Source organism: Haemaphysalis longicornis, unplaced genomic scaffold (genome assembly GCF_048455015.1).
Source record: "Haemaphysalis longicornis isolate Haplotype H1 unplaced genomic scaffold, Haemaphysalis longicornis Haplotype H1 scaffold_1, whole genome shotgun sequence".
In the NCBI taxonomy this organism is placed as follows: Eukaryota; Metazoa; Arthropoda; class Arachnida; order Ixodida; family Ixodidae; genus Haemaphysalis; species Haemaphysalis longicornis.
The window spans coordinates 268,025,671-268,052,195 of record NW_027526203.1 but is presented as its reverse complement, the minus strand read 5'-3'; the positions used below and the strand labels follow the sequence as shown (position 1 = coordinate 268,052,195).

Sequence of the window (26,525 nt, the reverse complement as noted above, 5' to 3'; positions counted from 1 at the left end):
TTCGGAAAAACGTGAGCTTCTTCATTAACGGGAGCGTGAAAACAACCGGCAACTTTGCTTTGTCCTAAATATTTAGCAACTCGTACGACACTTGAGTTTTGTCTGGATTGAAACAATGCTTCCACTACAGAGCAATTTGCATTTGTAAGCATAGATTTCAAATTACCCGCTCACTTTCTAGAACCAAGTTAGGCGTGCGATGCGGTGCGATGAGGTTTTTAGGGGGCGGGGGAAGAGGGGGGGAAAGGGCCCGAAACTGTCTGGCGTGGCGTGCCGACACCTTATCAGGCCCATGTTACGCGTGCCAAAATCTCCTTTTGACACGTGGGAGAGCTGCCAGAAACCAAGTCAGTGTGTCTACTGAATGTAAGAGGTCGCAGTCCGACCAGTACCCGAAACTGGGCTATGGGCGTTCTGTTCGGTTCCACTGCCTCGTTACCGATGTCTACTTTTCACGGAGTTCGCTCGACGCCAACTTCTACCATTTTTGATTCCGAGGCAGTGCACGAAATAAAAATTCGTTGGCAGTTAACATTCAACATGCAGCTAAGCCGGAAAACACGAAAGAAACGTAACCAATGGCCGACGACAGGTTCCTCCTGCTCCTCTCCCGTTGCTTTGTAAGCATAGCGTATCAAGAAAAAGCGTTCTGGTCATAGTCCGGGCGACCGGAAGACCGATGCGTGCGCGTAATGTACTGCCGAGTTATGGAATGCGGGTTTACACGTTATGCGTCCTGTTGCTTATTGGCGGTGAGCGCGACCACGGGCGGCGCTGCGAAGCGCGCCTCCGTGACGTCAGCTTAGGAACTCTCGCGTTTGTCGTCTGCTTCACTCGGGCTCGCTCTCCCTGCTGTTTCTTTGCGCTCGGTTGACGTCTGATGCTTGTTCGCACCAGATTTTGTGTTTGCGTAACTTTTTATCATAATAAAACACTTTAAATCGCATACACCAGCTGAAGGCGTTGTTTAAATTATAGTTTCTGATACCGCTCTGGAAGAAAGATTGCCGGCGCCTCCCCAATTTTTGCGAAGCCGGCCCTGTGCGGAGCGCGAAGAGTCGGAGTAAGCGTCAGCTTCAGTGTTCAGCAATCTTTAGAACAAAGGGAGCCCCCCCCCCCCCCCCCCCCCCCCCCAGCTCCTAATAACCGACAACAGCGAAAATGCAATTGAGACCAGAACAAATACCAGGCCTTCGGGGCTGTCGGATTTGGCAGAAAGCATTACGATTCCCGGTAATCATATGTAAGGAAAAACAGTTTTTGCAACTTCGCCGAACGATCGAACGTATTATATCACATCACTGTACGTTGTAATAGCTTGAAAGTATGCCGACATGCACTACCGGCCGCAAAAACTGTAGGTTAAGTTCTAAATAACCCACTGTGTGTATAGGCGCGTGATGGTTTTATACCAGTCTTCTAACCAGTATAGAGGTTTATTGAGCAAAACGAGTAAAGTCTACCGTAAAGATACGGTAACACTGTTTGTTCAGATCCCATTTCCCACAGCCTTACCTCCCCAATATTCAGATATGCGTCATAGGAAAACTGCGCTCAAGAGGAGGAAGAGGAGGAGGAGCCAACTTTATTTAACAGTAAAATCGCACTGATTAATGGGCCGGGTCCTCAGTCCAGGACAAAAGAATAATTTTCTTCGATTCATAGAACGCCATTCGGAGTATACTAGGATTTGTTGTTTACGCCTGTAAGGGGTGGCAACCAATAAAGATCTGTTTATAAACATTCATCGGTTGCGATTCTTGTAATAAATGCTCGTATACTATATATTGCGTTTATTAGCTAGTATATCGCACCTTCAACACCGTAATCATGTCATAATTGTTATGATAACGATGGTTACGGTAGAAATTCGGAGCACAAAAGCCGCCTTCGAGTACTCTGGACAACGTACGTTGCCTGGAGCGCTATCGCGGTGGCGTAGCACAAACCTTCTCATTCTATTTGCATGTGAATAAACAACGTACGGTGCGAATATGCATCTTCTTGCATGTAGCCATAACGAAAGCGAATTTTTGAAGGGAATGTATGCCATGCAGCCTGAAGAAAATATCCACACGGTATTTGTGAGCCTCCCAAACACCCCAAAACCTACTAATAAGAAGTTTATGACGGTGCGGAAAAATTAATGCGTTGCGCACAGCAAAAAAAAAAAAAAAAAAACATCAACCTGATACAAGTCAACAACGAAAGAAATAGAAGACAGCCGCTTTATTCCCTGCTATGCAATGCGCGTGTAGGGGCCCTCTGCTTGGCACGTAGCATTAGATTGTTCAGTCTTCATAAGAGCATCCCAAAAATACTGCATGGAAGCCTACGCATTTTGAATACTTATCGAAGAGCTCTGAGTGCTGATCCTCGTGAATAAGCTACAAAGGACGAGTTACACACGCTCTTCTGACCGATGCTCTGAAGAAAGTTCTCTATCTCCTCGTGTGTTGCAAACTTGTGGGGGATACCGCTTGAAATTATTCAGATGTGTCAGAAGCTAGTAAAAATACCTGAATTACTAGAAACACGCTTTTTGATGCACTAAAGCACCAAAACGGGCAATTTCTACCACAGGCGCTGCTGCCCCTCACAAGTGGAGTGTAGCAGACGACAGCGGAGCGAGTCCCTTAGCTGACGTCAGAGCCAGGGGGCGCCACTCAAACATCTCACCGCCAATAGGCTCCGTGCGCTGGTATGGCGGCGACACCGGTGATGATGATGATGATTCCTATTGGTTTCCCCTTTGAAGCGGGGTGATGACATGTCATCTTACATGTCATCTTACCGGCGCCTGAACTACTAGCGCCACCTACGGCCACTGGAGGCATTTATCGGATGTTGTTGACATCGCTTGCGCGCTCCCCCGCACTGCCCGTGGTACGCTGCGATGAGCGATTGCTCATACTAGCGCGCTCGTTTTAACGGTTTTAGAGAGAGAGAAAATATTGGCACGCAAAACGCGGTGGCCAGCAACACGCCGCAAACGATGTTTACTGCGTCCGGTAGGACCTAGCGAGCGCAACGGAGCCGTCCGATGTTTCCAGCAGCGGCTTTGGGCACATAACAGGCGTGGCCCTGGGCTACGACTTTTAATTAAAGCCGGGTACAGTGAGCGGCTGTGAGTGCTGTTTTAAACACGCGGCTCAGGCATCCCTGCACTTTATTAAGAATTCATGGAATGTAAGCGAGGTAGGCGGGGCAAGCTGCACGCGCAAGGCCGGGTGCCACGGCTCGTGTAAACATGCTGAAGCAGTTGCTATGTTCGTCAACTCATAACTGTGAGCACCGGGCAGCTACTGCCCAATTTTTGGCACCGCTATCAGCGCGGGTGTTCCCTCTGTTTGAGTCAACGAAATGTTAGACGTATGGAGTTGGCCGCGATATCTGCGTCAATGCAGCCGCCGAGGCCGCACGGGCAGAAGCTCTGCGCGTACACGTAGGATGGGGTAAGCAGCGATTAGCGCTGTAATACAGAAGAGGAATAAACCATACGGATTGTTAAAGCATGAGCAACGCGTAACACTAAAATGCCGGGGTAGGCATAAGCTCAGCGACAAAAAAAAAAAAAAAAAAGAAAGCAACAGACACCGTCACTACTTCAAGATGATTGACTCACATATTAATGGCCCATTCGTTTAGCGGTGGCGGTTTCCTGTGAAATCCCTGCAGCTTCGTGTCATCCCTTACTTCACCTCATATTCCGTAGCTCGCAAGAAAGATTGCGAGGATGTATGCTGGCGCGCTGTTTTTGTTCCCGAAGAAGTGCGCGTTGCCTGTGCAAGTTTCGCCGGGCACTGGCTGTCGCAGGTCCCTCCCCTTCGGAGCTGATATCGGGCGTGCATAGAAACAAGATTCCCGAGTATAAACCACATTCACACAAAACAGCAAAAACGAACGTTTATGGCCAGAAGTCGATCGGCGTTGTACATTGCACGTCGCACTGCGCGGATTCATCGCTGTCGCCTTTCCGCTTCATTTTAAGTATATTTTCGGCAGAATGCTCGCGACCTTTCCAAAAACGTTGAGAGAGCCGTAGACCCAGCAATAAACAGAAATACGCACTACTAGCCCGACCTCTTCGCAACGACTGCGGAATCTCTGCCCCGTACAGCCAGCCGCTCCTTCGGGTTGACCAACATCCGATTTTTGACGGCGCCGCTGTTCGGCGGCCGTCCCAGTCCATATCTGTCTCAGTCCAGTTTGCATACAATTGCAAACGCGCACGTCCGCGGTATTACTTCTCGTTCTAAAGCGGCAACTTCAGGGCGCGAACCGTACGAAATATTGTCCTTGGAGAATCATCACGCTCGCCTAGCCGTACGTCAACGTCTGTCGCTGTATATAGCGTCTGCGAATGTCGTCTTTTTTTTCGTGGAGATTTCCCCGTGCACGCAGCGTAGAAACTGCGGTTATTTGCGCTCGGCCATCTCGCGTATACGCGATGCGATCCCACCCTTCGATTTCTTGCCTTGGCGACGGCGTCCGTATTTCCCCGTCTTGGTGCTTGCGCATTGGTCCTTCCCGCCTTTCTTGCGAATCCCGGCACGTTTCTCTTTTCTTCTGCCTTAATTCCAGCCTGCAAACTGAAAGCAAAAAGCAAATTGTCACCAGGCGTCGGCCCGCGTGGTTTGCCACGAATCTGGGCAGGAGAAGGTACGAACATAACCCAGCAGTGCGACCCCGCAGAATGTTGTCTTCTGCGTGCGAAGTATTTTTGTTTTTCTCTACCCGGTCATTCCTCGTGGGCATGTTTATTGAGGCGCGCATCGTGTGCGCGAGGAAGCGAGAGCAGCAGTGCCGTTCCACGAGCTTAGTGTCACGGTGCTCGTATGCATGCGTCCGACCGGTGTCGCGCCGAAGGCAAGCAAAACGTTAAAAGGGGGACAAATGGCAGACGGCTCTCGATGTGTAGCGAGCCGCGTCCTAACGTGGCGCCTGCTTGTCGTTCGGGCGGCCGGGGTGTTCGTCCAGAATGCTCTGCTGTACTTGTGCTTTGACGAAAATGTCGCCGAGGGAAGTCGGGAGACTGGGTGAAAATGATCGCTGGATCTTCGCTGCCTTTGCAGCTGGCCGAAGTCGCTGAATGTGTGGCGTTTCGTTTTTCTCCATCGGTCGTGTACTGGAGCGAAGTTTCTCCTCCGGCGACCGTGGGCGCCAGCTTGTATCCTTTTCAAAGCGGCTGCGTTGCTCTCTCCATCTCTCTCTCTCTCTCTCTCCATCTCTCTCCATCTCTCTCTCTCTCTCTTTCTCCATCTCTCTCTCTCTCTCTCTCTCTCTCTCTCTCTCTCTCTCTCTCTCTCTCTCTCTCTCCCTGCACAGTTTGGAAAAAGTGGGCAGCATGCGAATGAAACGCACCTTGTGGTATTGGTCGTGACGCTTTCTGAGCTTTGCACGTGCAGAGATATTTTGCATATGCCTCGGTAAAAAGCGAGGCTTGCTTACTACAAAGCGAGCGAGAATAGATCTCTTCAGCCAACAGCCCATTTTTTAGACTTTCTAGAGATTGGGAGCACGGCCGCAAAATCGGGAGGTCCGAAAGAAGCGAATGCTCATATAAATGTAATTTTATTGGCGTTAATCGTATGTATAGCTTCAATGTCGTAGTCAACAAAGAAACCCACTTCGCCCGCTCTCAACTTTGCATCGCCAATCTTTGTGAGTGCTTTCCTCGCTTCGAAGCTATCGGCAAGGGTGACGAAGCTGGAGTCGATGCCATTGCTGGAGACTGCGTATCCGTTCAACGAAAATCACTGCAGCGAGCAATGTGAGCTAGTTGGTATTCCATAAGCACGACTTCTAAGCGAAAAAAAAAAAAAAGATTTGGGCGAAGGACGTCAAGGGCAGGGTTATGCGATAGCTTCGAGGAGTGCACAACTACCACACACCGAACGAACCATGGAGACAACAAAAAAATTCAAAGGAAGTATCACGTTACAACTGTCGTGGCTTTCGTGGGAAAGAAGGAAGAGAATGGCGTCAGATGAGGCGTGTGGGAGCGCTGGTTGAAGGCTGCGTGATAATAAAAATGGCGGCTGTGGGCACCGTTCGGGACCAGTATGAAGGGCAAAGGTCAGAAAAATCGGAAGGCGAATGATTTCGGACGTCGTAATACATTGACTTTATTGGGAACGGGGCGGTGTTTGGAGACGTCCGAATTTTCAGGCATGTTTCAGTTGATCGGTCGTTTCTTTATTTGCATAGTGGAAGATTGTAGAGATACGAGTGGGGCCGCACAAAATACCGAAGGTTTGGTAGAACAATCAACGCGTGGAGTACGCGAAATCCGAGCGTTTACTCGCCTCTTCCGAGATGTCTCGCCTTATTACAGCACGGTGCACTGGAGACTTGACGGTGCAAATCGTTTCTGCGCGTAGGTGCGACCTCTTTCGCGTGCCCCCTGGCAGCGAACGGTTGCACCTTGGCTTCTTTTTGTTACTTACCCTTTGATTCTAATCGCATTGATGGATTGCGCCCGAACTTCAAAAGTGCGGCAACGACGTACACTTTGCACGTCACCGTCATTGTGTACGAACGGCTGCGCTTGCGTAAATTTAACGCTCGTGCGAGAACCAGGCCCCGAAGGGCGATCAAGATTACATGCAGGGCAGTTATTGTACACGTGTAGTGCATTATACATCGTCTCGTTCGCAAGCCTGCAGAGCCTATTTTTTAAGTTTCGTGTGAGATGGCAGCCAGGGGCTGTGTAGGGAAGAAAGAACAAACCGAAGCAGCAGCCAGCCGCGTGTCGGCCCCGCGATGCAGATGAAGCGCACGTCCTCCTCCGCGCCGAGTCTCCGGCACCACGTGTCGCGTATGCGTGCACGTGCCACGCGGCTGTCGAGCGACCATTTGCATGGCCGGCCGTGCTGGGGCCTGCTTTGGTATGCAAATGGCGCGTCGGCGCGCATCTCGCAGACGTCGTCGGCTTGGCTGCCGCCCTGAGGGGCCGCTGACACGCCGCCGAGGAAGTCGCGGCCCGACGCTGGGCTGCTGCCGGCGGCGGCATATCGGGGCGCCCTTCGCGCCCCAGGCATGCATGCGCGCCCATCGCAGCCTCGGAGCACTCGAGGAGCCAGCCGTATATGCATGTATGATCGACCGACCCGTGCGTCCGGTTCGCCGTATAGTTACGCGGCCGAGTCTAATCCGAATCCAGAGATATGCGGCACCAGTCTGGAGAACAGTGCGCCGCGTTCATCTTGATGCGAAGGGGACGAAGCCGGAAGAAGAAGAAGAAAAAAATGCTCACGCCAGGCTTTTTATTTTGGAAACTTGGGGCTGTGAGCTTGCAACACAGGGCCGCTGTGCGGTCTGTTGCCCACGCTTACAACTATCCGTATGAAGAAAGCCCTAACGACGTATCGGTTGTAAAAAGAAGGAATGTGAAATGTTCATTGCTGCTTTAGCATACTCGCGGCCTGCTATACGTGGTAAGTTCATTGCATTTTCGTTCTTTCCGGGCGGTGTCTTCCGCGATGTTGGGCTGCTGAGCACGCGGATGTGTTCTATTCCAGAAGCTAGGTTCATTTTTCGAATGGCGGTGAAAAGTGAAAACGCCTATGTTTCGGTGTTACGGCTCACGCTAAAAATCGCCGGTGCGTCCAAGTTAATCAGTAGAACTCCACTACGGCGTGTCTCGCGAAGCCCAGCTGTACCTTCGGCGCAAAAGCCCGAAAATTTGAGGGTTTTTTTCTTTCCCATTTGACCGTCGAGTATTCTCAACGTGTTAGTCTTCTCGGGCAGTATACTTTACAAAATCTTATACGCGTAGGTAGATCACTTAAAGGGACACTGAAGTGATATGTAAACATTGCGGGATTACTAGCGCAAATTGTAGTCCGGAGTCCCCAGGCCATGTTTCGACCACTCTAGGCGCGTTTACGCGATTTTATTTAGTAGAAAAACTCATTCGAAAACGCTGTCCTCCTCTCTTTACGCTCGCCCATTTTCTGTGGCGTTTTCGTGTGACGTCAGGAGGGGATGAGCTGGCAATTGGCTGCGCCACGGCAGCGCTACTGCACGGCTCCCCGGCCGACAGAGTCAGTCGGCCCAGCGTTTCGTCCGCCGGCCGCCGGCGGGTCGTCGCAATCAAGGAGGTTAAAAAAAAATTGCTTGGTCGCAATTCGTTCGCTTAGTTGAAACGAAGCCAGGACACGTTTGTGAATGGAAGAATGTGCCTTTCTTTACTTGGTTTGTTTGTACACTGTATCTAGCTCCAAGTCAAGGTCGCTTCACACAAGCGCTGCACATGCGACGCTTCGCTGACTGGTACGCCAGTAGGAAAATATAAGGCCTCTTGAAGGCGGGAGAAGAGTCAGCGAAGTCAATATAGGTACTAAGCAAATAAAATCAACTGATATTTTTACCGTACAGCGTAAAACTAGGGCGCGGGAAGCACTTTTTTGCGCTGGGCGAACAAGCACAGCGGTCAGCAGCACGACTACGCATCTGCGAACGCTTTTCCGTCTACGAAATGCAATTGCTAGACGTGAGCTACTGTGGAAACTCGGGCGACGCTTACTGCACGATCGCAGTACAACAAATAGTCACCTAAGCGGCTTGAAATGCCAAAACTAAATAAAAGTGTAAACCGATTGTACAATATATACCCTATATTAGCAAGGCATTCGCGTCCCGCTCCGTGGCCTAGCTGTCTGGGGCGCTCGGAATTCACCGCGAATATTTTGCGAGTCACGAGTTCGAATCCCCGCTGGTACGTGCTTCTTTTTTTTTTTTGTAAGTTAACTTTTTTGTTTTCCGCCGATGTTTTCTATATTGAGTTCACCTTTTTTGGGGCCGCGACGTTCATGGCTACACGAACTAGTTCACAAAACGCGCGCAGGCTGGCACTGGCGCTAGCGAGTTCTCGGTGGCGTGCTGTTGCCATAAGCACCGACTGCTTGCAGGCAGTGGGCACAGGCCAGAATGAACAGACCCTTGGCCTGGTGCGAACACGCTTTTTACGATACAGGCATGAGGGAGGCAAGCTCCAAATATGGGGGAAAAGCGCATGACATTTGGGCGTCTGCGGGTACGCGGAGGGCGTTCATGCACTGCGTAGGTCTCGGCTAGTGAATGCTACGACTACAAGCCGTCCTGGGAGGCTTATCTTGTGCATTTTACAGCCGACAACATGGCAGAAGCACGGTACGATGATTACTGAGATATTGAGAATGCCCACCCAACAAAGCCATTGGTTATGTTTTACAGAACCGAAACCGAAACTTGTGTGATTGCTAACCTTGGGCATCGTCCAATCACGGCGCCCCTCCTCTCAACGTCACAGCCTTAGTTGGTGCGGCCGCCGCAAACCGCGCATGGTAGTTTTTCTTCTTTCGCGCTTTGTAAAATAATTACCGATTTGTCAACCGGATAAACGATGAAAAGTGTGCTAATTTGAGCCAGTCTACGCAGTGCAAGCAAAAACGGGAGCTTGACAAATTCACTTCAGTGTCCCTTTAATTTGCGCCATTCAAGCGCGGAAAAAATTGAGCCATTGTGATAGTATATCTCTGCATTCCATGAAGCGCCGCTCGATCAGGGGATTGTCGAATAAAATGACCACGGAAAGCCCGGAAGAATCAGGGAAATAGTATAGGCACCTTTTTTCGAATATACGATAGGAATTAGGTAAGCACCCTTAGACGCCCCAGCTTTACTATACGGCAACACGGCGAATGTTACAGGCGCTCATCGGTGGTGAGGTTGTGACTCTATCGAGCCCCATCAGGCTGATTTCAGCTGCTAAAGCTGTCCTGCTGCGTCGGATCCGAAGGCTATATTGCAGCGTGTGCCTCGAAGGCGACAACCGCTGTTAGCCGCGCTGTGCGCGTGTTGGCAATTAATCCGTCCTAACATTGCGGCGATATATCTCCATTTCCCAGCGAGTGTGAGCACCTCGTTTGTTTGGGCGGCGTCGAGATAGAGCGCGTCGCGCATCGGGGGCGCAATATGCGCTCCGGCTCTCCCTCGAAGACACGCGGCGCCGACGTAGCTGCGGAAGCCCCGATCTCAGGCCGGGGGTCAAAAGGTGGCTGGCGATCTCATTTCACGCTTCGCCGGCTCCCTGGAAAGAAGTGTCGGCATATACGCACCCGCCATTGTTGTGGCCGCCCACTTATCCCTCGCCGATCAAGCGCGGACAAATCGCGGGAGGCTCTCTTTCTCGAGGGCACGGAGGAAGAACAGTGCGCCAGGTGTCGCGCCATCGGAGGACACAGGTGTCTCTGCGGTTGTCGGGAAAGCTGACGAGCAGGCTGCAAGCACGTCGTCGCCGCAAACCTTTGTTTTCACCTCGGTTCCGTCACCTCCTCCTATTCTGAGGCAGCGTGCTTTCACTGGCCGTAATGGGAAGCGTGCTCGGCGCTTGATTTTCAAATCATATTGCACGCATCCTTTCTACATGCAGTGTCATAACTTTGAAGACATGTGTTATGTTGAATAACTCTGGGATAACGTGAAGGGCTACGTTCGAAGTCCGTCCAGCGCAGAAGTGATTTGCGTTCCGAGCAATCCCCCATATCGTAACAGGATGCGCTAGAACCGTGCTCAGTGTGTGTCGTGATGGCAACAGCAAGCATGCAGAGGAGACGAGAAGGGGGGTGGGGGGGGGGGGGTGATTTTTTGTCCTGTGTGCGTGCGAGCATAATGTTACCCGCACCTTCAAATAGAATGCATGAGCAACCGTTCGAAACGTCGGTTTTCGGGCTTGTGGCCAATGAACTCTGGCAGCAGTAACCGACTTAAGTCCCTTTCAATAGTGTGGTGTTTTCACGAAAGATGGGACAGGCGTGTCCGATCGACATCTTTAATTTTGACGAACATTTTGAATACAGTCGATCCCGGATATATCGAACTCCTTGGGGATCGCGAAAAAGCTCGATATATCGATAATTCGAAATATAAAATGTGCCCATATAAAGCTTATCTGCAAACTCCGCACATTACTGAGAGATTTCTAAGATCGCGGAAAACGGTAGCTTCCCGATTTGTTCCTCATGCAAAGCGCGGAAAATACGAAACTCGGCGGGGAAAAAGGTCCGTTGGCTTATAGCTTGCTGCATATTCTGCGTCAGGAAGTTCACCAAACTGTCCTCAAGCTTACTGACGGCGTTTAAATGAGAAAGCCCAGCGCCGTCCACTGCGCTGGCAAGCTCGGTTTCCGTAGGCGATTGGGAACGTCATCACGGCCGCTAATAAGGTTGGCTACTTCGGTAATGACGATCTCCGCAGCGATCGCCGCATCGTTGCGATCCGCCACACTTTTAGATGCGACTGCATCTCATTCACTCGCCTTGTCCCTCCATACGGCGTTGTCCGCACCCCTCCCCCTACACTATAAAAAAAATAGTTAGCGGCGCCCGGTTTCGATCCCGCGACCCTGTGGGCGGAACGCGAGGTACATGGTGCTCTTCCCACTGCGCCACAAAACCGAGACGGGATCAAATGCTACGAACGTGCCTTATATCCTTGACTCATTCAAACTACGTCAAGACGCTACTGATACAACGCATGGTGGGACAATGATTAACACTTGCAATAAAAGAAAAGCTCCCACTTACAGCAACAATGATGGAGTAAAGGTCGTTGCTACAGCGAAGCCCCAAGCGTACCACTTAGAGAGATTGACCAAGATTGGCCAATAAAACATAATAATCATACCCGTTCCCGACACGTTTCACGCGATTTCAGAATCAATCCAACGGAAACACCAAGTGAACCCCACGATGCGTCGCATCTACACAGGGTTCCCCTCGCGGGGAGGTGGGCGCAATTTTGATCTACACTTACTAACTTACGTGCTGTTGCAGCATCCGGAATGGCGCCTGGGAATGTTGAGCGCTCTCTAATTCACTCTAGAGGCACTCAACGCTATCGCCTTTCGTGTCCGCACAACTCTCGTCTAGAGCCCCGACGAAGCCGCCCTTCTGAACCAGCTGCAGTAACACGCATATGACACACTCCAGAATGGCAGGGCTGCGCTGCCTTCGCCTGACGTCAGCTTGCTACGAAGTGTCGTGCTCGAACGTGCTGCGAGGAATTTCGAATATCAAATGCCTCTGCAACCGACTACTTTTCACTAGTCTCCAAATTCTTCCCTTCTTTCCGCGACCATGGCTCCGAAGACACACCGCCGCTAACAAAACAAACACGCACCACGCCGCACCGGTCTCCATGCCAGCAGAGACGCCACTGGGTCACAACGCCTCCCACCGGTTTCCCAATCACAGCCTGCGCTCGTGCTAGCTCACCGAGAAGGTCGAGCAGGTATTGAAGACATACAGTTTCTTCGCAAGTATTGTCAACCACCCAAGTGTGCGACGGGCGGAGAGTCATCATCCCCCACGACTCCATCAGAAGAAGGGCACTTGCAGGGGAACTCTCATCACGGTTTCCGATATATGGAGTTTGACGGCGAACAAGAGTTCGATACACGCGTACAAAAGTGCTATACTTTTGCATAGAAATTCCAAGGGGATGTTTGCACTGTTCGATATATGCAATAATTCGATATATCCGGGTTCGATATCTCCGGGATCGACTGAATAGCCTTTTGTGCATAGGTGAAAACTTATCTTAAATTAGTTTCCCGCAAAAAAAAAAATGCCTACCTAAAAAAAATTTCCGACACCGGCTCGAGGGGCAGGTGCGTTGGGCTAGTCGCGCGAAATTCAGAACTTTTACGGCTGTAAAACAAACTGTTGCAGCTATTTTCGCAGTTATTTTTTCTGCGGGGGACTTTGCGTACAAATCAGTTCGCATACTTATTTTTAATTTTCAAGTAAAAATTTTTAATACAAATTTACAAAAATTTCAACGATTTTTTTGAAAAGTTTTCAAAAATTTCCAAAATGTCAGGCCCTATTTCTCTGCATCTAGACAAGCTAAAGAGTTGAGTTTTTAAGTATTATTCCTTCATCCTTTTCCATTCGTGCCAATTTTACTCTATGTAGGAAAAGGGGTTCATTATGGAAGCTGCACAACATTGCAGGTCAGTTGCGTATTTTGGTATTCTTTGCGAACCAATATTTAAAAAAGGCCATCTTCGATTTTTTTTTTTCAAACTTTCGCAAATTGAAGGCAATGGTGTTCTCTATCGCAGGCTTGAAAAACATGTTGTAATATTTTTTGTTTTGTAGCTATGGAGCATTCTTAATTTGTCGAAAATGTGGTCGGTTCAGTATTAAACGTCGGGTAAAAGCATCTGAACATTTGCCAGAGTTTAGCAGAAATAAAGGAAAAATGCAGGTAAATGAAGTTCGACCCGGAAACATGCTCCAAAACATATTTGCAGTGCTCCGAAACTCGCCCTATGATGCTCCAAAGCTGTTCCAAAGCTGTTCCAAAACGGCATATTGCTGCTTCATGAGCTGTTATAAAGGCCTGAATCCCGCTTCCACACCCCTGCTGTTGCGTTCTTCGTGTTTCGTCTGCCCAAGCGTAGTTCAAACCGCTGTACTTGCACGAAGTATCGTCCAGACTTGTTCACAGTGGTGGATGAATCGCGAGACGGTGAGTACGCACGTTCTACATCCACCCTTGATTTACCGCAGCCGTGTGCCGTCGGCGGACGCCGAGTTCCGCCAGAGTCCGCTGCGAACACCCGACCAAGCCAAGGTGGCGGCGGCGTCCTTCATTGGCCGCAGCAGCTCGGCCAAGCGCGTGTTCGGCTCCATCGAGAAGCGCCTGGACCGTATGCGCGTCATGCTCACGCCTCGCCGAAGGCTGGCCTCTGGAACTCCCGCGTCGGACGGCCCCAGGATGGTCAAGGTGAGTGAGGACCATTCCTCCCTATCTCGCTGTGTGCTTTGGTCCTGATATCTCGTTCGAGGCACTGGTTTGCCCGTTGCTGCTGCAGTCTTTTGCACGGCGTCTTTCGCTTCCTCGTCCCGCAAGAGGTATGCCACGCGAATTTTTTTTTCGAGAGGTCGACCGACCCGCCGTGCGTCCCGTTCGCCATGCAGTTTGCGGCCGAGACTCGAGTCTAGAGCGAATTCAGAGATAGGCGGCGCCACTGCGAAGAAGAGTGGTCTGCTTTCATCTTGACGAGATCCAACAAAGCGGAGGCAACTTTTCGAATAATCATCGTCACCCCTATGTTCATAATGGGGAAGTAAGTCACGATCACAAACTAAGAAGGGCTGGATTTTCTGTTGCTTGTTCTGAAACAAGAAACAAAAAATACCGCACCACGTGTTCCCTGCTAAATTATTGGTCCAAAGCTTATGTAAAATAAACTAGGCTGAAGTCCTTTACACTGCGAAAAAAAAGGGTGCTAACAGGCGTGGAACTAGTAATCGGTACTCGCAGTCACAGTTGCTGAAACACTGGCAGCATTGGATGTTTTGACCTAAGTGGGGTCACTGTCTCGGGACCGTATTGTCTTGTTGCAGTCGCTTCAGGACTCGGGTGCATCCTTCCATCGCGTTCGTTAGCTGGAGGTCATTTACTTTAATTAGTATTTTTATATTATTCGTATGAAGATCACAACAGCCTTTGTTCGTCATCACGCCCCGCACTTTGTATTTTGCTTCTAGCCTGCATTTTCGGGTTCATTTAGCAGAAGGGAAGTTTAACTTTTAGGCATATGGTAGGAGCACTAGCTACTACCGGACACTTTGCCCTATTCTCGACTTCGTTGTTTCGCCGGAAGCTTTGTTTGATTGGCTTTGAGTTTGGTCACGTAATTCCGGCTGACAAAGTGGCTGTGCGTGCATTCGTCATTTTGACGCATCATGACATTTAAACGCACCAGTTCGGAAGTTTACCTTTCTGTTTTTCCTCTACTGAAGGTGCATAAGTATTGGCCGGTATTAAAAAACTCGACGAAATTTATGCAACTACCATGGCAACGTAGGACTGCTTTTGCTATTCAACAAGAAAATGACTTGTAGGCCATGCCCTCTTTGTGAGTGGCTGAAAAGACGTGACGTATTAAAGCCGTTGGTGGGGACCTGAACGTCACTTGTCCCCTCCAAAATTGCGTGACTGCTTTAAACCATGGTTTCTTTTCCCTGATGTAAGGTCCACTTATGAGATTAGTGGCCGGGCGCCCGGGCTGCGCGTGAGAGCCCGCCGCTCTGTCTAGCGACGTAGCACTGCCGACACTGCGCTGCAACCGCCGCTAATTCGTCACGGCGCGCAGGGGAGACGGATCGTCTGGCCAACCGCATACCTCAAGGATAATCCCCCATTGAGAAAGCAAACAGCGCCGCCGGATTCCCGGAACGTCTGCTCGACGTCGGAGGTGGTGGGATTACCGGCGTCTCCATTGTTGTCGCGCCCTGGTCAGCATGACGCACTGTCGCCGTCTTTCGCTTTCACCCCGCGGGGTCGCCCGAACTTGCTCGTCTGCGAGCGTGCCGTTGACCCTAAGATAGCGGCGCCTCATTGAATATTCCGTGACGTGCTGAGTGACAGCTGTCGACGTGAATTCGGGCACTCCCATACGCGTGTACGAACGCTACAGGGGCGTTCCCGAGAGAGGGTGATCTCGAGGTTTTAAAAGGCCGAACTTGGCCGTTGGAAATCGTTCTTGTCTGAGCGCTGAGCTGGCAGTTCCCGGCGGAACAAGGAGTCTCGACCGTTAAAACTAGGTCGGGATTTGTGAGCCCCCAAGTCGAGGTTAAGATCGCGTCGGAGGTATAGGGTGCAGCGCCGCACCGGGCAACTAGGCGGATCTCGCGGCGAGACAGAGTCTCGGCCGTCGTTTCTCGAGCGGTTTGTGTACGCTCCGAGAATAGGAGAGTTAGACAAAGTTGAGGAGCTCGAGTGATTTGTGCGCACTCAGAGCTAGCGTCTAGCCGAAGTTTGAAGTTTTTCTTTTTATTACTCATGTACCCAGTTTTTCTACTGTAAATAGCTGTATTAAACTCCTCGTTTCATTTAATCAACCTCATCGCATCGAGTTCGTCAATTCGACCGCCATCTCCAAGAACGTCAACACCATCGCCCTGCCAGCCTCCTGCCAAATCAACCGGAGCCCGGGCGATTGGGTTCCTGATCGACACCGGACTTCGGGGAGAAGGAACTTTACTCCTGAATAGAATCTTTTTCCGCTTCTAAACACTAAGAGCCACTCATATTATTGTAGTGCATGCGTATTCTAGTGTGCGCGATAAGTATTTTGGGTTTTCACCACTGCTTGAAAGTAATGAGAACTCCAATGTTAAATTTTGTATTTCAAGGAATCCAGTGAATGACATCCTTGGAAATATTTTATGCAGGACGCACCACTAGTATTCCTTCTCAAATAAATTTCTCACTTATTTGGGACAGCTACAAAAGTTTTGTGTGGCATGTTTACTGTACAATAACCAGCCAAGTGTTAAATATTCACATGTTAACTTGAGAGAAATATACGTTGCACCAGATCTTGTCTGAGTATAAGCATAGGTGAAAAGCACAACGAGCGCACCAACTTTCTATGCGAGCATGCCCATGCAAAATTGAGTAAGTGCTCTATAAAAAGGCATTGCAACGGATAGGAATAAGAAATGTTATTTCACTTCTGTCAAACATATTGCTAATTTAATGACAGGTAATCAAGTCACTGCGTCCGTTTTTTGATTATAAAGGTAAATAGTCACCCCCTCCGTGATAGGATGGTTTGCTATAAGCTAAAAAACACCATCTTTAAGGCTATGTTTTGGCGAACTGCATGAAGAGAAATGATAAAGGAGCAGTAGATACGTTAAAATTATACAGGAGCAGGAAATACGTTAGAATATTCTATCCAAAACGACACTTTCAAGAACTTTTTTCCCCCTAGTTATAAGAGAGTGGATATATCGTCGTCGTACGCGGATATATCGAACTCCGTGGAAAGCGTGAAATAGTTCCGTGTATCGATAATTCGAAATATAAAACATGCCCATCATAAGCTTATCTGAAAACTCCGCACATCACTGAGAGCTTTTAAAAGTAGCGAGAAGTGGCATAGCTTACCGATTTATTCCTCACACCACGGAAAATTCGAGCCACAGCGCAACGACCACCGCAACGTGGAAAAAGTGTGTGAGATTCGCTTGCTTCTTTTTCTGCGTCATAAAGTTTACTGAGGCCATCCAAATGATGAAATCCGGCGTTGTACACTGTGCCACAACAGTGGTGAATCTGAACGCTAACGCAAGCTCGGCTGCAGTAGGCGGGTAGGAAAGTTGTCAGGGCCGCTAGTAGGGTTCGCTTCTTCGGCATCGGGGATGTCCGCCATAGCCTGCACATCGTCAACACTTACGAACTCGCGTGCCGTTCTGTCATTAAAAGTGGCGCATGGGAATGCTGACACCTCTCTAAATTCACTCTAGGGGCACTCAGGCCTTTGTCTTCGGTATCAGAATACTTCTCGTCTGGAGCCGCGTTACAAAGCCGCTCTGCACAAGACACGCACTGGAACGACCCGGCCGTGGCCGCGCTGCCTTCGCCTTTATTGCGTCAGGTTTGATGCGCAGTATCGCTCTTAAAAATGCTAAAATGCAGCCGACATCGTTTCACCAGTCGAATAATGTCCGTCGAATAATAAAGCGCGTTTACATGAATGCGACAGTAGCGTATCGCATTGGTTTGTCGAATCGGGCGAATTCGACGCGTTTGCGTTTACATGCATGCGCATCGGAGACTATCGCCGCCCTGTGCCATATCTGGGAGTTGTGGGGTCGCATTTCCGGCGTTAGTTTCCGGTAGCCGGCAAGTTGCCTGTGTAGGTTTTGGCGTCTATCGCGGCTGAAACGAAACCTGCGGCTCGTTCCCCGATCCACCCGATCAACTACGACGATCGCTGAGCTAAATGTGTACAGGCGGGGACTTAATATTCCGGACCACTCAAGCGCGTGGCACAAGCCACGGATACGTACTCTGGAGGCTCGGTGCCTGTTTTACTCGCAGGCACGCTGATTTCCTCGCTTCCTGCAGTGGTGCTGCGATGGTCACTGGAGCACCGCAGAGTGACGCCTTTGTAGTAGAATTGTTTCATCCTGATGGAACATTTGCGGCCTATGTGATGCTTGCGCTGGGTTTGGCGCAAGTGCTGATAAATGTTTACGGGGAATGTTTTGTTTGGTATTTTTTTTTTCTTTATCGTCAGTACAGGCTGAGACTAGGGACTTGCGAACGGCGTCGTCGAATGAAGTGGGCGTGAAGCGCAATCACAGGGTGTTGCGCTATCGACAACGAAATTCCAGCGGTATGGATCTCGAACTGAACTTGTCTTTCAGCTCACTTTCCACTGCCGATAAAGTAGGCAATTTTCAAGTTTATTAAGAGATTATCTCGTTCGTTTATGTCTGCGTTCTTACGTAAAGATGATCCAAGGACATACTCATTTAATTGTCTGTTCTCTCTGCACGTCGACATTCGTCAAAAAGGCACCTCGGGTTCCAATCGCAGAACGCCTGAAGATTATTCGCTACTTCTAGAAGGCATTCCTCAAATGGAAATTTGCAGGCTCAGTAATAGATCGAAGAATGCTGTTAGCGAGCAAGTCATGCCTACAGCAGGGGTGAGACAGCTGAGCATATTGCGCACTTTTGATACAAATCTGCTTTCCTGCGCCAGGCTGCTCCAAAAGCTTGAAAATTGCAAAAATTGCGCCAAACTGCTCCAAAACAGTCTGAGAGCCAAGGATTTTAATGCTCCCGCCTGTTTCAGTGGGGGAAAATGCTTACTGACGGCATAATTTTCCAGCAGCCCCAAGGTGATCCTGTTTGTAAAGGTTTAATTGATTGATCATACAATAAAAAACCCGCATAAAATTGTCCCCAAGATAGTTTTTTCGAAGGTCACCATGTCGGGTTGCACTTGCGTTTTTTTAAGTTTTTTAAGTCCTGTAGAAAAAATACGCCTGTGTACTCAGGCGACAAACTACTGGTGAAAATTGATGAAAAGACGGCAATTTTCAGAGCGCCGTATCTCCAGAACAACATTACTGGGCGCCGCCATCTTGGTGTGGTGAACATTGGAAAACATGGCCGTCGGGCGAAGCAGTTGCTCGTGGTTCAGGCAGAGTGCTCTTCGCCGATTTCTACTGTGGTTTTGGTTGTGGGGGTGGCTGGGTTTTCATTTAGTCGTTTGATCTGTTGAGGGAATTTGCGTGACTCGAAGAACGGGAGTTCATCAAAAACAACGTGGGGCCCGTGAATTCGCCGTGTTTCGGCCTCGAGTGCGAGGCGCGGTGCGTGCTTGAAGTGAAATTTCGGACTCATTGCGGTGTTATAATAAAACGCTGAGCTATTGCTGCCTTTGACAGCGAGCTTTCGCGTGGCGGAAATGAGACGATCTACACTGCAGAAGTGGCGGCGCAGGCTACATCGCCGCAAAATGTTCAAGCAGTGTTCGATAGCGGGACGGGCTATTATTGCTCGCTAGTAATAATGATTCATCTATCTTAAGTGAAATTTAATGCCAAGAGGAAGGTGGCTAAACATACCAACATTATTCAAATTGCGATCGTAGTGAATGCGAACCTTGGGGATTGAAATGGGAGGGCTGGTGGGGTGCGAAGATCGTCACCTCGCTTTGCGCAACTTTTGCAATGCCTCTACAATTGTGTGTAAAGCCGAGTCCGGCATTACAAAAACCATAATTTCAGCATTCACATGATAATGAAAATGCCATACGATTGCTTAGTGTTTCGATTCGATGTTGTCATCGGCACTCCATGCTATGTATGCTTAGATCCTAAGAATTTATAAATGGCTTGTAAAAACGTAGTGCAGTTCGTGCCTTGTGATACTCTAGTAAACAAAACTTCATTGAAAGGCTGTTTCAGTGTTATGTACGTTCAAAACCCATTAAAACGTGCGCCCCCCCCCTCCCCCTCCCCCGCCCCCGAGTTGCCAAAAATTTGATTTTTAAGCTCCTAAGGTGACGTAATAAATGTCATCATTCTGCTCCAAATCAAGGTTCTTCTGCTCCAAAATCGAGATTTCGCTGCTCCAAAAACTGCTCCCAAATCTGATTCAGCTGTCTCACCCCTGCTACAGGGATTAAGAAGGCCTGCTTGTAGATGGCCAGCGGAGCGGAAGGACAAGGTTCAAAACAGAAGAGAAGGACAAGGTGATTGTTGCTGCAGTGGTTGAAGACCCGCTCCTTCGTGCCAAATAAATTCGGGAGGCCCTAAGGGAATAATCTTGTGGGGACAAGTAGCGAATTATTTGACGGCGCTCTTGAGTGGGAACCCGAGGTGCCTTTTTGACGAATGCCGACGTGCAGAGCGAACAGAAAATTTATAGGAGTATCTCTTTGGATCAATTTTAAGTAAGTATACAAAAAAAATACCAAGATAATTTCTTTTACGAACCTTGCAAAATGCCCACTTTAGCGGCGGCTGAAAGCGTACTAAAAGATAACTTCAGTGGTAAAGTAGCATACAAAATAAAGACGATGAATAAAGGTTCGCGATTCATATCGCCGTCATTTCGTTATCGATAACACGGCACCCTGAGATTGCCCTTCATACACGCTTCATTCGGCGACGCTGTTCGGAAGCCGCTAGAGTCTCAGTGTGTATAAACGACAAAACAAAAAAATATTAAACAAACCCTTTCGCCTATGCATTTATCAGGATGCAAGGAGCATATGTACCAAAGCCGGCGCAATCGTCATAATAGGCCCCAAATGTTCCGTCGGAATGAAGGGAATGCTACAAAGGCGTCACTCTATACGGTGCTCCAGTGACCATCGCAGCCCCGCTGCAGGAGGCGAGAAAATCGGCGTACCTGCAAATAAAAAAGGACGCGCATGCGCGCCGCGCCGGTCTCGACAACAGGCTCCAGGCTAACAGAGTGCGCTTTGGTGGCTTTTGCCACACGCTCGCGTGGTCCGGAAAATTAAGTCCCCGCCTGTACATTCCGCGCGTCGTTCGCAAGAAATGGATACAGCAGGGAATCTTGAAGCGTTTCCTTGCCCCCGGAAACGGTCCGCGCACACGGCGGCCGCGCCTGCCTGCACGGACCACAAAGCGGCCCGAACCCGGCGCAGACCGCGGTAGCAACAGCTTGTCGCCACTCTTCCAAATCAACCTTATCGCGAAAAAGAAGTTCCACATGCGAGAAAGTAGACGCTAGTGTGGTGAAAAAATTTATTGTGGTGAAAAATTGTGCTAGGGATTGTTATTAGCGCTGATCTTAAAAGCGGCGATCAGATATCTGCCGCAATGCTTAGCCTAAGCTGACCGGCCGCGGAGGTTCGAGATCCGGCACCGCGGCGTGCGGTGAGGCGAGCGGCCGAAAGATGGCGCTACCTGCGCGGAAGAATCAAGACAGGCCACGGCAGATATCTTGGTCACCGATCGCTCAAACGGCAATTATCGCGGAAATAAAGTTCCACATACGAGAAGGGGGATGGTAGTGTGGTGTGGTGAAATGTTGTGTTAAGGATCGTCACCCGCAGTTGTACAGACAGCGGCGGTCAAATATCCACCACGATGCTAAGCCTAAAGTTCCCAACACCCGAGCCGAGCCGAGAAATGCGATGCGACTGCCGCTACATGCATTCGGGAAGTCGCATTTGCGTTCTCGATCTACCTTGGTTTAGCGCATCGGATGCGACGCGTCCCCCGAGCGAATTGACCTGCTTAAAAGCGATGCGATGCGGCATAGTAATGCGACAAATCAAATGCGATACGCTACTGTAGCAACCATGTAAACGCGCTTATAGAGAGTTATAGCAGAGCGGCTAACCGGTCCCGGTACGGTGCCCGGTGGCGACCGGCGCTACTTCGCGTGCGCAATGTCGAAAACCTGGATGTGCGCATGCGCAGATGTACCGGGTACCGTACCGGGACCGGTTCTCCGGGCTGCTATAACTCTCTAATGTCTGCATTCGTCGCTAAACCCAAATTCTTCCGTTTTTCCGTAATCATTGCTCCGAAACGCATGCCGCGGACAAAACAAACACGCACCACACCACATACGTCCTCCTGCGCGAACCACCTCTGATAATCGTTCAAGCACGCAGAAAAAAATGACAGAAACCGAGCGCTTTCGGTCGCTTTCCCCTCCTCCTTTATTGCATTTCGCACCCGATCATTCTTCGCGTTCTCGCTGCCAGGCGGCTGCCCCCCATGCTAGCGTGCGAGCGGTTGTTGAAGGCTGTCGAAGCGACGCTCGCCTCCTTCTCACCGAGCAGTCATCATGACCATCGCATCCCCCCCCCCCCCGCATCAGGAGAAGCGCACCTGCAGGAGCATTTGCGGCGCAGTGTTCGATATATCGAATGTGCCCGTGATCGGGAGTTTGATACACGCGTACAACAGCGCTATGCTTTTGCATGGGATTTCCAAGGGGATGTTCAGACTGTTCGATGTAGCCACTAATTCGATGTATCCGTGTGCGACTGTAGTTCAGACCCCTCCGTTACTTACATGAATTCGCTAAAAGTGGCCAAGGTCTCTGTGTGCTGTTATTTGTAGTATTTTATCCCATTTTATGTAACACTCCAGTTCTGCTAGCATTACTGAGGTCCGAAATGTGTGTTTGTGTGTATTTCTGGCTACAAATCTGTTTCGAAATATTTCGTTTTCAATGTGTTTATCGTTTATGTTATTATTTTGATGTATACCTATAGTGAAACATATTTCTTATTCTTGCTTTGTATACTTTTAGTATCATCCACATTTAAGATTGCAGTTCTTTTTTTTTTCTTACCGCGTGTTTCTGCTGTTTGTGTAGACTACGTGTAAGTAAAATCTGCAAGCCCAGCTGCTATGGTCTCGGGAAGAGACTGACAGCATTGAAAATAAATAACTAAATACCGGGCGTATTGTAGGGCTGGTGAAATCTGGTGAAATTTCGACGAGGGGCTGGTGTTAAAGCCTGTTTCCAATCTGGCAACGCTGTTCACGAAGTCGAGAATAGGGCGCTCAGGTGGATGGATGCCCGCTGCTGGCTGCCGCTGCCGTATGTTCCGGTTGGCGGTGATTACGTCTTTCCGCGCATGCTTGATGAGCACGGCTGATAAACACGGCCTAGTAAACCTAGTAACGCTATCTTGTTAAAAATAACCGCACTGGCATCACCCACTAGTATCTCACAGAAGTCTGTCATCTCATACGGAGGTGTAGTAAGCGGGTAATTTAAAGTTCGCCCCTTTCAGACATGAATTCCTCAGTGGCGGCAACAACGCTTCCCGTCCAACAAAATCGTAGCCCAGTCTTTCGAATAAAGCAGTTTGCAGGTTGTCTTCGTGGTTTCTTTGGGGAGTACATTTCTCGCTCGGTGCAGTTAGGAGGAAAGATATCCCTGGTGAATGTTTACACTCGCAGCAACTCGTAGTGGTGTACGTGCGCACGTGCCAGCCCACTGGCGGCATGCGTCGTCGTATCTCGCGACGCGGCAACGTGACGAAGTCTCTCGGCCGTTGCTCCGCGAATTTCGGCCACCGCAGCAAATGCCATTGTTTGCGCGGGCGCTGCTCGCGCATATGCCCGCCGGCATCGGCGCCCCAAATCCGATTAGCGTTTCAAAGACGTGTACGACCTTTTCACCGAGTCCTCGTGCCGCTACTTTTTGCAATTTGTTTGTGCTACTTCGGGGCGAGGGTAGGGCGCGGCAAGAGGCGAACAAAACCGGGCCCGATCCTTTTCTCCGGGGTAAATAAAGAGCTCGTCTCCCGGCAGGCAGCTAGTTAAACACTAACCCGATTACGCTGCGCGCCGATTGGGCGCCCGACAGGGCCGCATTGCGCATGTGCCGGTGTAATTGTTCCCTAATTGCGTCAGGGACCTTTTTGTAAAAGAGCTCGCCACCGGCTTCCTCTCATCGCCGGGCCTCGGCGCTCCGCTCTTGCGCCGTGTAATGAAAACTAAGTGACGCCTCCGTGCGCCGCCGCCCGTGCGTGCGTCTAACCGCGGCGGACTACGCCTTTTGTGTTCGGCCAGCTCGGCGACGGCCCATGGCGCTCGTAATTCCCGCGTCGCTGACGGATTCCTTCGCGCTGTGGCGAAGAACGCTCGCTGCTGGATCACGCTGGTCCGCCTGACGCTCGATACGTCATAGCAGTGCACAGAGCGCCGATGGAGAACTTTAGTTTGCAAAGCTTACGAGCAGCCGCGCATGTAAGAGCCGGCCGGGTCGATCGCCGCTAACGCGTCGAATTTCGAACGCAGATGATCCAGGTTGATATGCTTCAATATGAAATATGTTCACCCTATGGGTCAGCCTAACTAATTAGGTTTGCTGGAAGCATCGGCATCTCAAGGTCTACTCGCTAAATCGGGGTTTAAAAACTGAGGGTGGGGAGCGATTCACTGCTCCCTGATGGCAGCGGTAACCAGGAAGCGTGTGCATAAATTGTTCGCCATGTCTATTGCCGATTCACAACAACGGGTTCAACTAAAAAGTAACTGTATAAAGCCTACTTCTCTGCTGCCGCTTACATTTGACGTGGAAGACCACCCATGGTGCCGACAGCTGATGGAGTCTGTTTAATATTTTTGAATTCCCTTGTGCACTAATAGGTGTGTTAATGAAATGAATCCATTTGCTGTGATTTGGTGACCCGCCAGAACTTAGCGTTTAACTAAACATTTGGACCTCTGAAGCACGGACTGTATCCACAGGCACCTCCTTTTTGTTTCGAGTTTACTGCCCAGGCCCTGAAGCGCACCTGTGGTAGCAATCCTCAGTGTCGTAAACAGCAACAACCAGTTCCTATTACAATGGTATCCGCGACGCGTTGGTGTGTCTCCTCCTTCCAGGTGATGCAGAACGTGTCCACGATTCCAGCTGCACTGACCCCCGACCAAGTGCTCGATTCCCTGCGGTCGGCGCTGCTCCGCAAAGGCATCATCTGCAAGCAAAAGCGGTACGTCTGTCTGTCCATTTCACGGCGCTTCTCCTCGAGTGACGGGTTTTTCCACACCTACGGCAATTTTCGGGTTTTCACAACATAGCGTTATTTTACAGCGACAGCTGTTATACTCTGTGACAACTTAAGAACGGCACCGGAAGTTGCCGCTGTGCCTTATCACCGTAGCCGGATGTTTCTCCGTGCGGCGCAAGTAGGGCGTTACTGGGAATATTTTTAACATGGCGTGAGCCGTTCCCGTGATTTTTTGGACTTAATATGCTTATAAACGACTCCAGTGACGACAAACAAACTGCGTGAGACAAGGCAGACGATATCACGCATTCATAGCAAACTCCTTTCAAAACGCGCGCGCACTGACGTCACAGGTCCGGCGCTTTGGCGGAGTGATACACTGCATGAGGTGGTGCCGTTCTTGAGTTGTAACCGAGTATTAAATTTTTTTTTTTTAAGAGGGGGGGCGGGGGGGGGGGGCACTTTTGTCTCGGCGTGGCTAAGCCCGTGCTGGCGGCGCTGCAAGCTCTACACTACAAGTGTCCAGGCTCTTTTTCTCTCCCGATTTGATTGCCGCTGTCATGGCGCATTCGCCTGCCGAAAGCCAGTTCCGGCTTTCTGAAGACCCTCTTTGCCACGTGAGCACTTTTTCCCTCCCTTTGTATCTTGCACAACCCTTTTCTCGATCGAGCACTACCCGTGCTCTTCTCAGCGGCAGCTGTCCGACAGTCCCTGGGTACAGCCGAAATTAATAAACGTGCCCCAGCTGCGCGCACATTGCGACGCACCTCGCAGCGGGTTGCCATGGGCAACACAACGGGTCGCCACCGGGATTTGCAACAGGCTCCCTAAAGGTAACGCAACGCGCCTCAGCGAATTATTTTCACGGGCCTCGCAGCGGATTTCCAGCGTTAATATTATTATTAACGCCGCAAATTGGTGTCAGTACCCCTTTAAGGTATAAATGTCCTCTCCGCAGGGCGCGCGATTCTGTCCCAGCAGTGCACTTCTGTACGCAACCAACGCCGTCTGCTGATTCGCTTAAAACACTCCTTTTATTGTTTTAAGCAACTACTAGAACTCCGCTGTTCGACCTCAGTAGCCTGAACGTAAAATAAATCCTGGGTTTTGAGCGAACGCCTTAAGTTCGAGCCCCAGCGATGCCAATTTTTTTGTCAAGACCCGTTTTCGTTTTTTTTTTTTTTTTTAAATGCAAAATGTTCTCTTTGCTCAATTCTGCGCACTCTTTTTGTGTGTAAGGGTGCTTTGGTATCTTTTGGGGCTGTTTAAAGGTGGGAAGTGGCATATCGACATGTTTTTAATTGACGTTCTGCATAGCAGCGGAAGTGCCGGGTTTGTAGCCATCTCGGAACGGAATATCGCCCGGCTGATTACCAGTTTCGGGTTACCAACTGCGGCTATTGTCGAGTCAGTTGCCCTAGTAATTCTGCACAATGTGGGCAATTGCTATGCCATTCGGAACTCCAGCCGTGGGATGGACTCGCAGCGGGTTTACATGACAGGAACTCCGCGCGAGAGCAAATTTCCTGCTTGCGTCGCGACGACGAGATTTCCTGCGACTCGCAGGCTGCGAATGCCGCATTTCGGGCCGGTCGGCAGGGGCAATAATATTGCGCACGATTGCTGTTTAATTCCCTGCACCTCGCTGGATTGTGAGCTCATGGTTAGTGTGAGCGGGCGTTCATTGGCCGTTTTGG

At 50.0% G+C, this 26,525-nt stretch overlaps 1 protein-coding gene across 1 annotated transcript in view; it reads left to right on the top strand.

Annotated features, from left to right (window-relative positions):
• Positions 1–26,525, top strand: part of LOC144145564 (maternal embryonic leucine zipper kinase-like) — a 139,720-nt gene that overhangs the window by 56,981 nt on the left and 56,214 nt on the right. The window contains exons 13-14 of the mRNA XM_077677213.1: positions 13,563–13,779; positions 24,704–24,810. Coding sequence (XP_077533339.1) covers positions 13,563–13,779; positions 24,704–24,810 — 324 coding nt within the window. The remainder of the gene's footprint in view (positions 1–13,562; positions 13,780–24,703; positions 24,811–26,525) is intronic.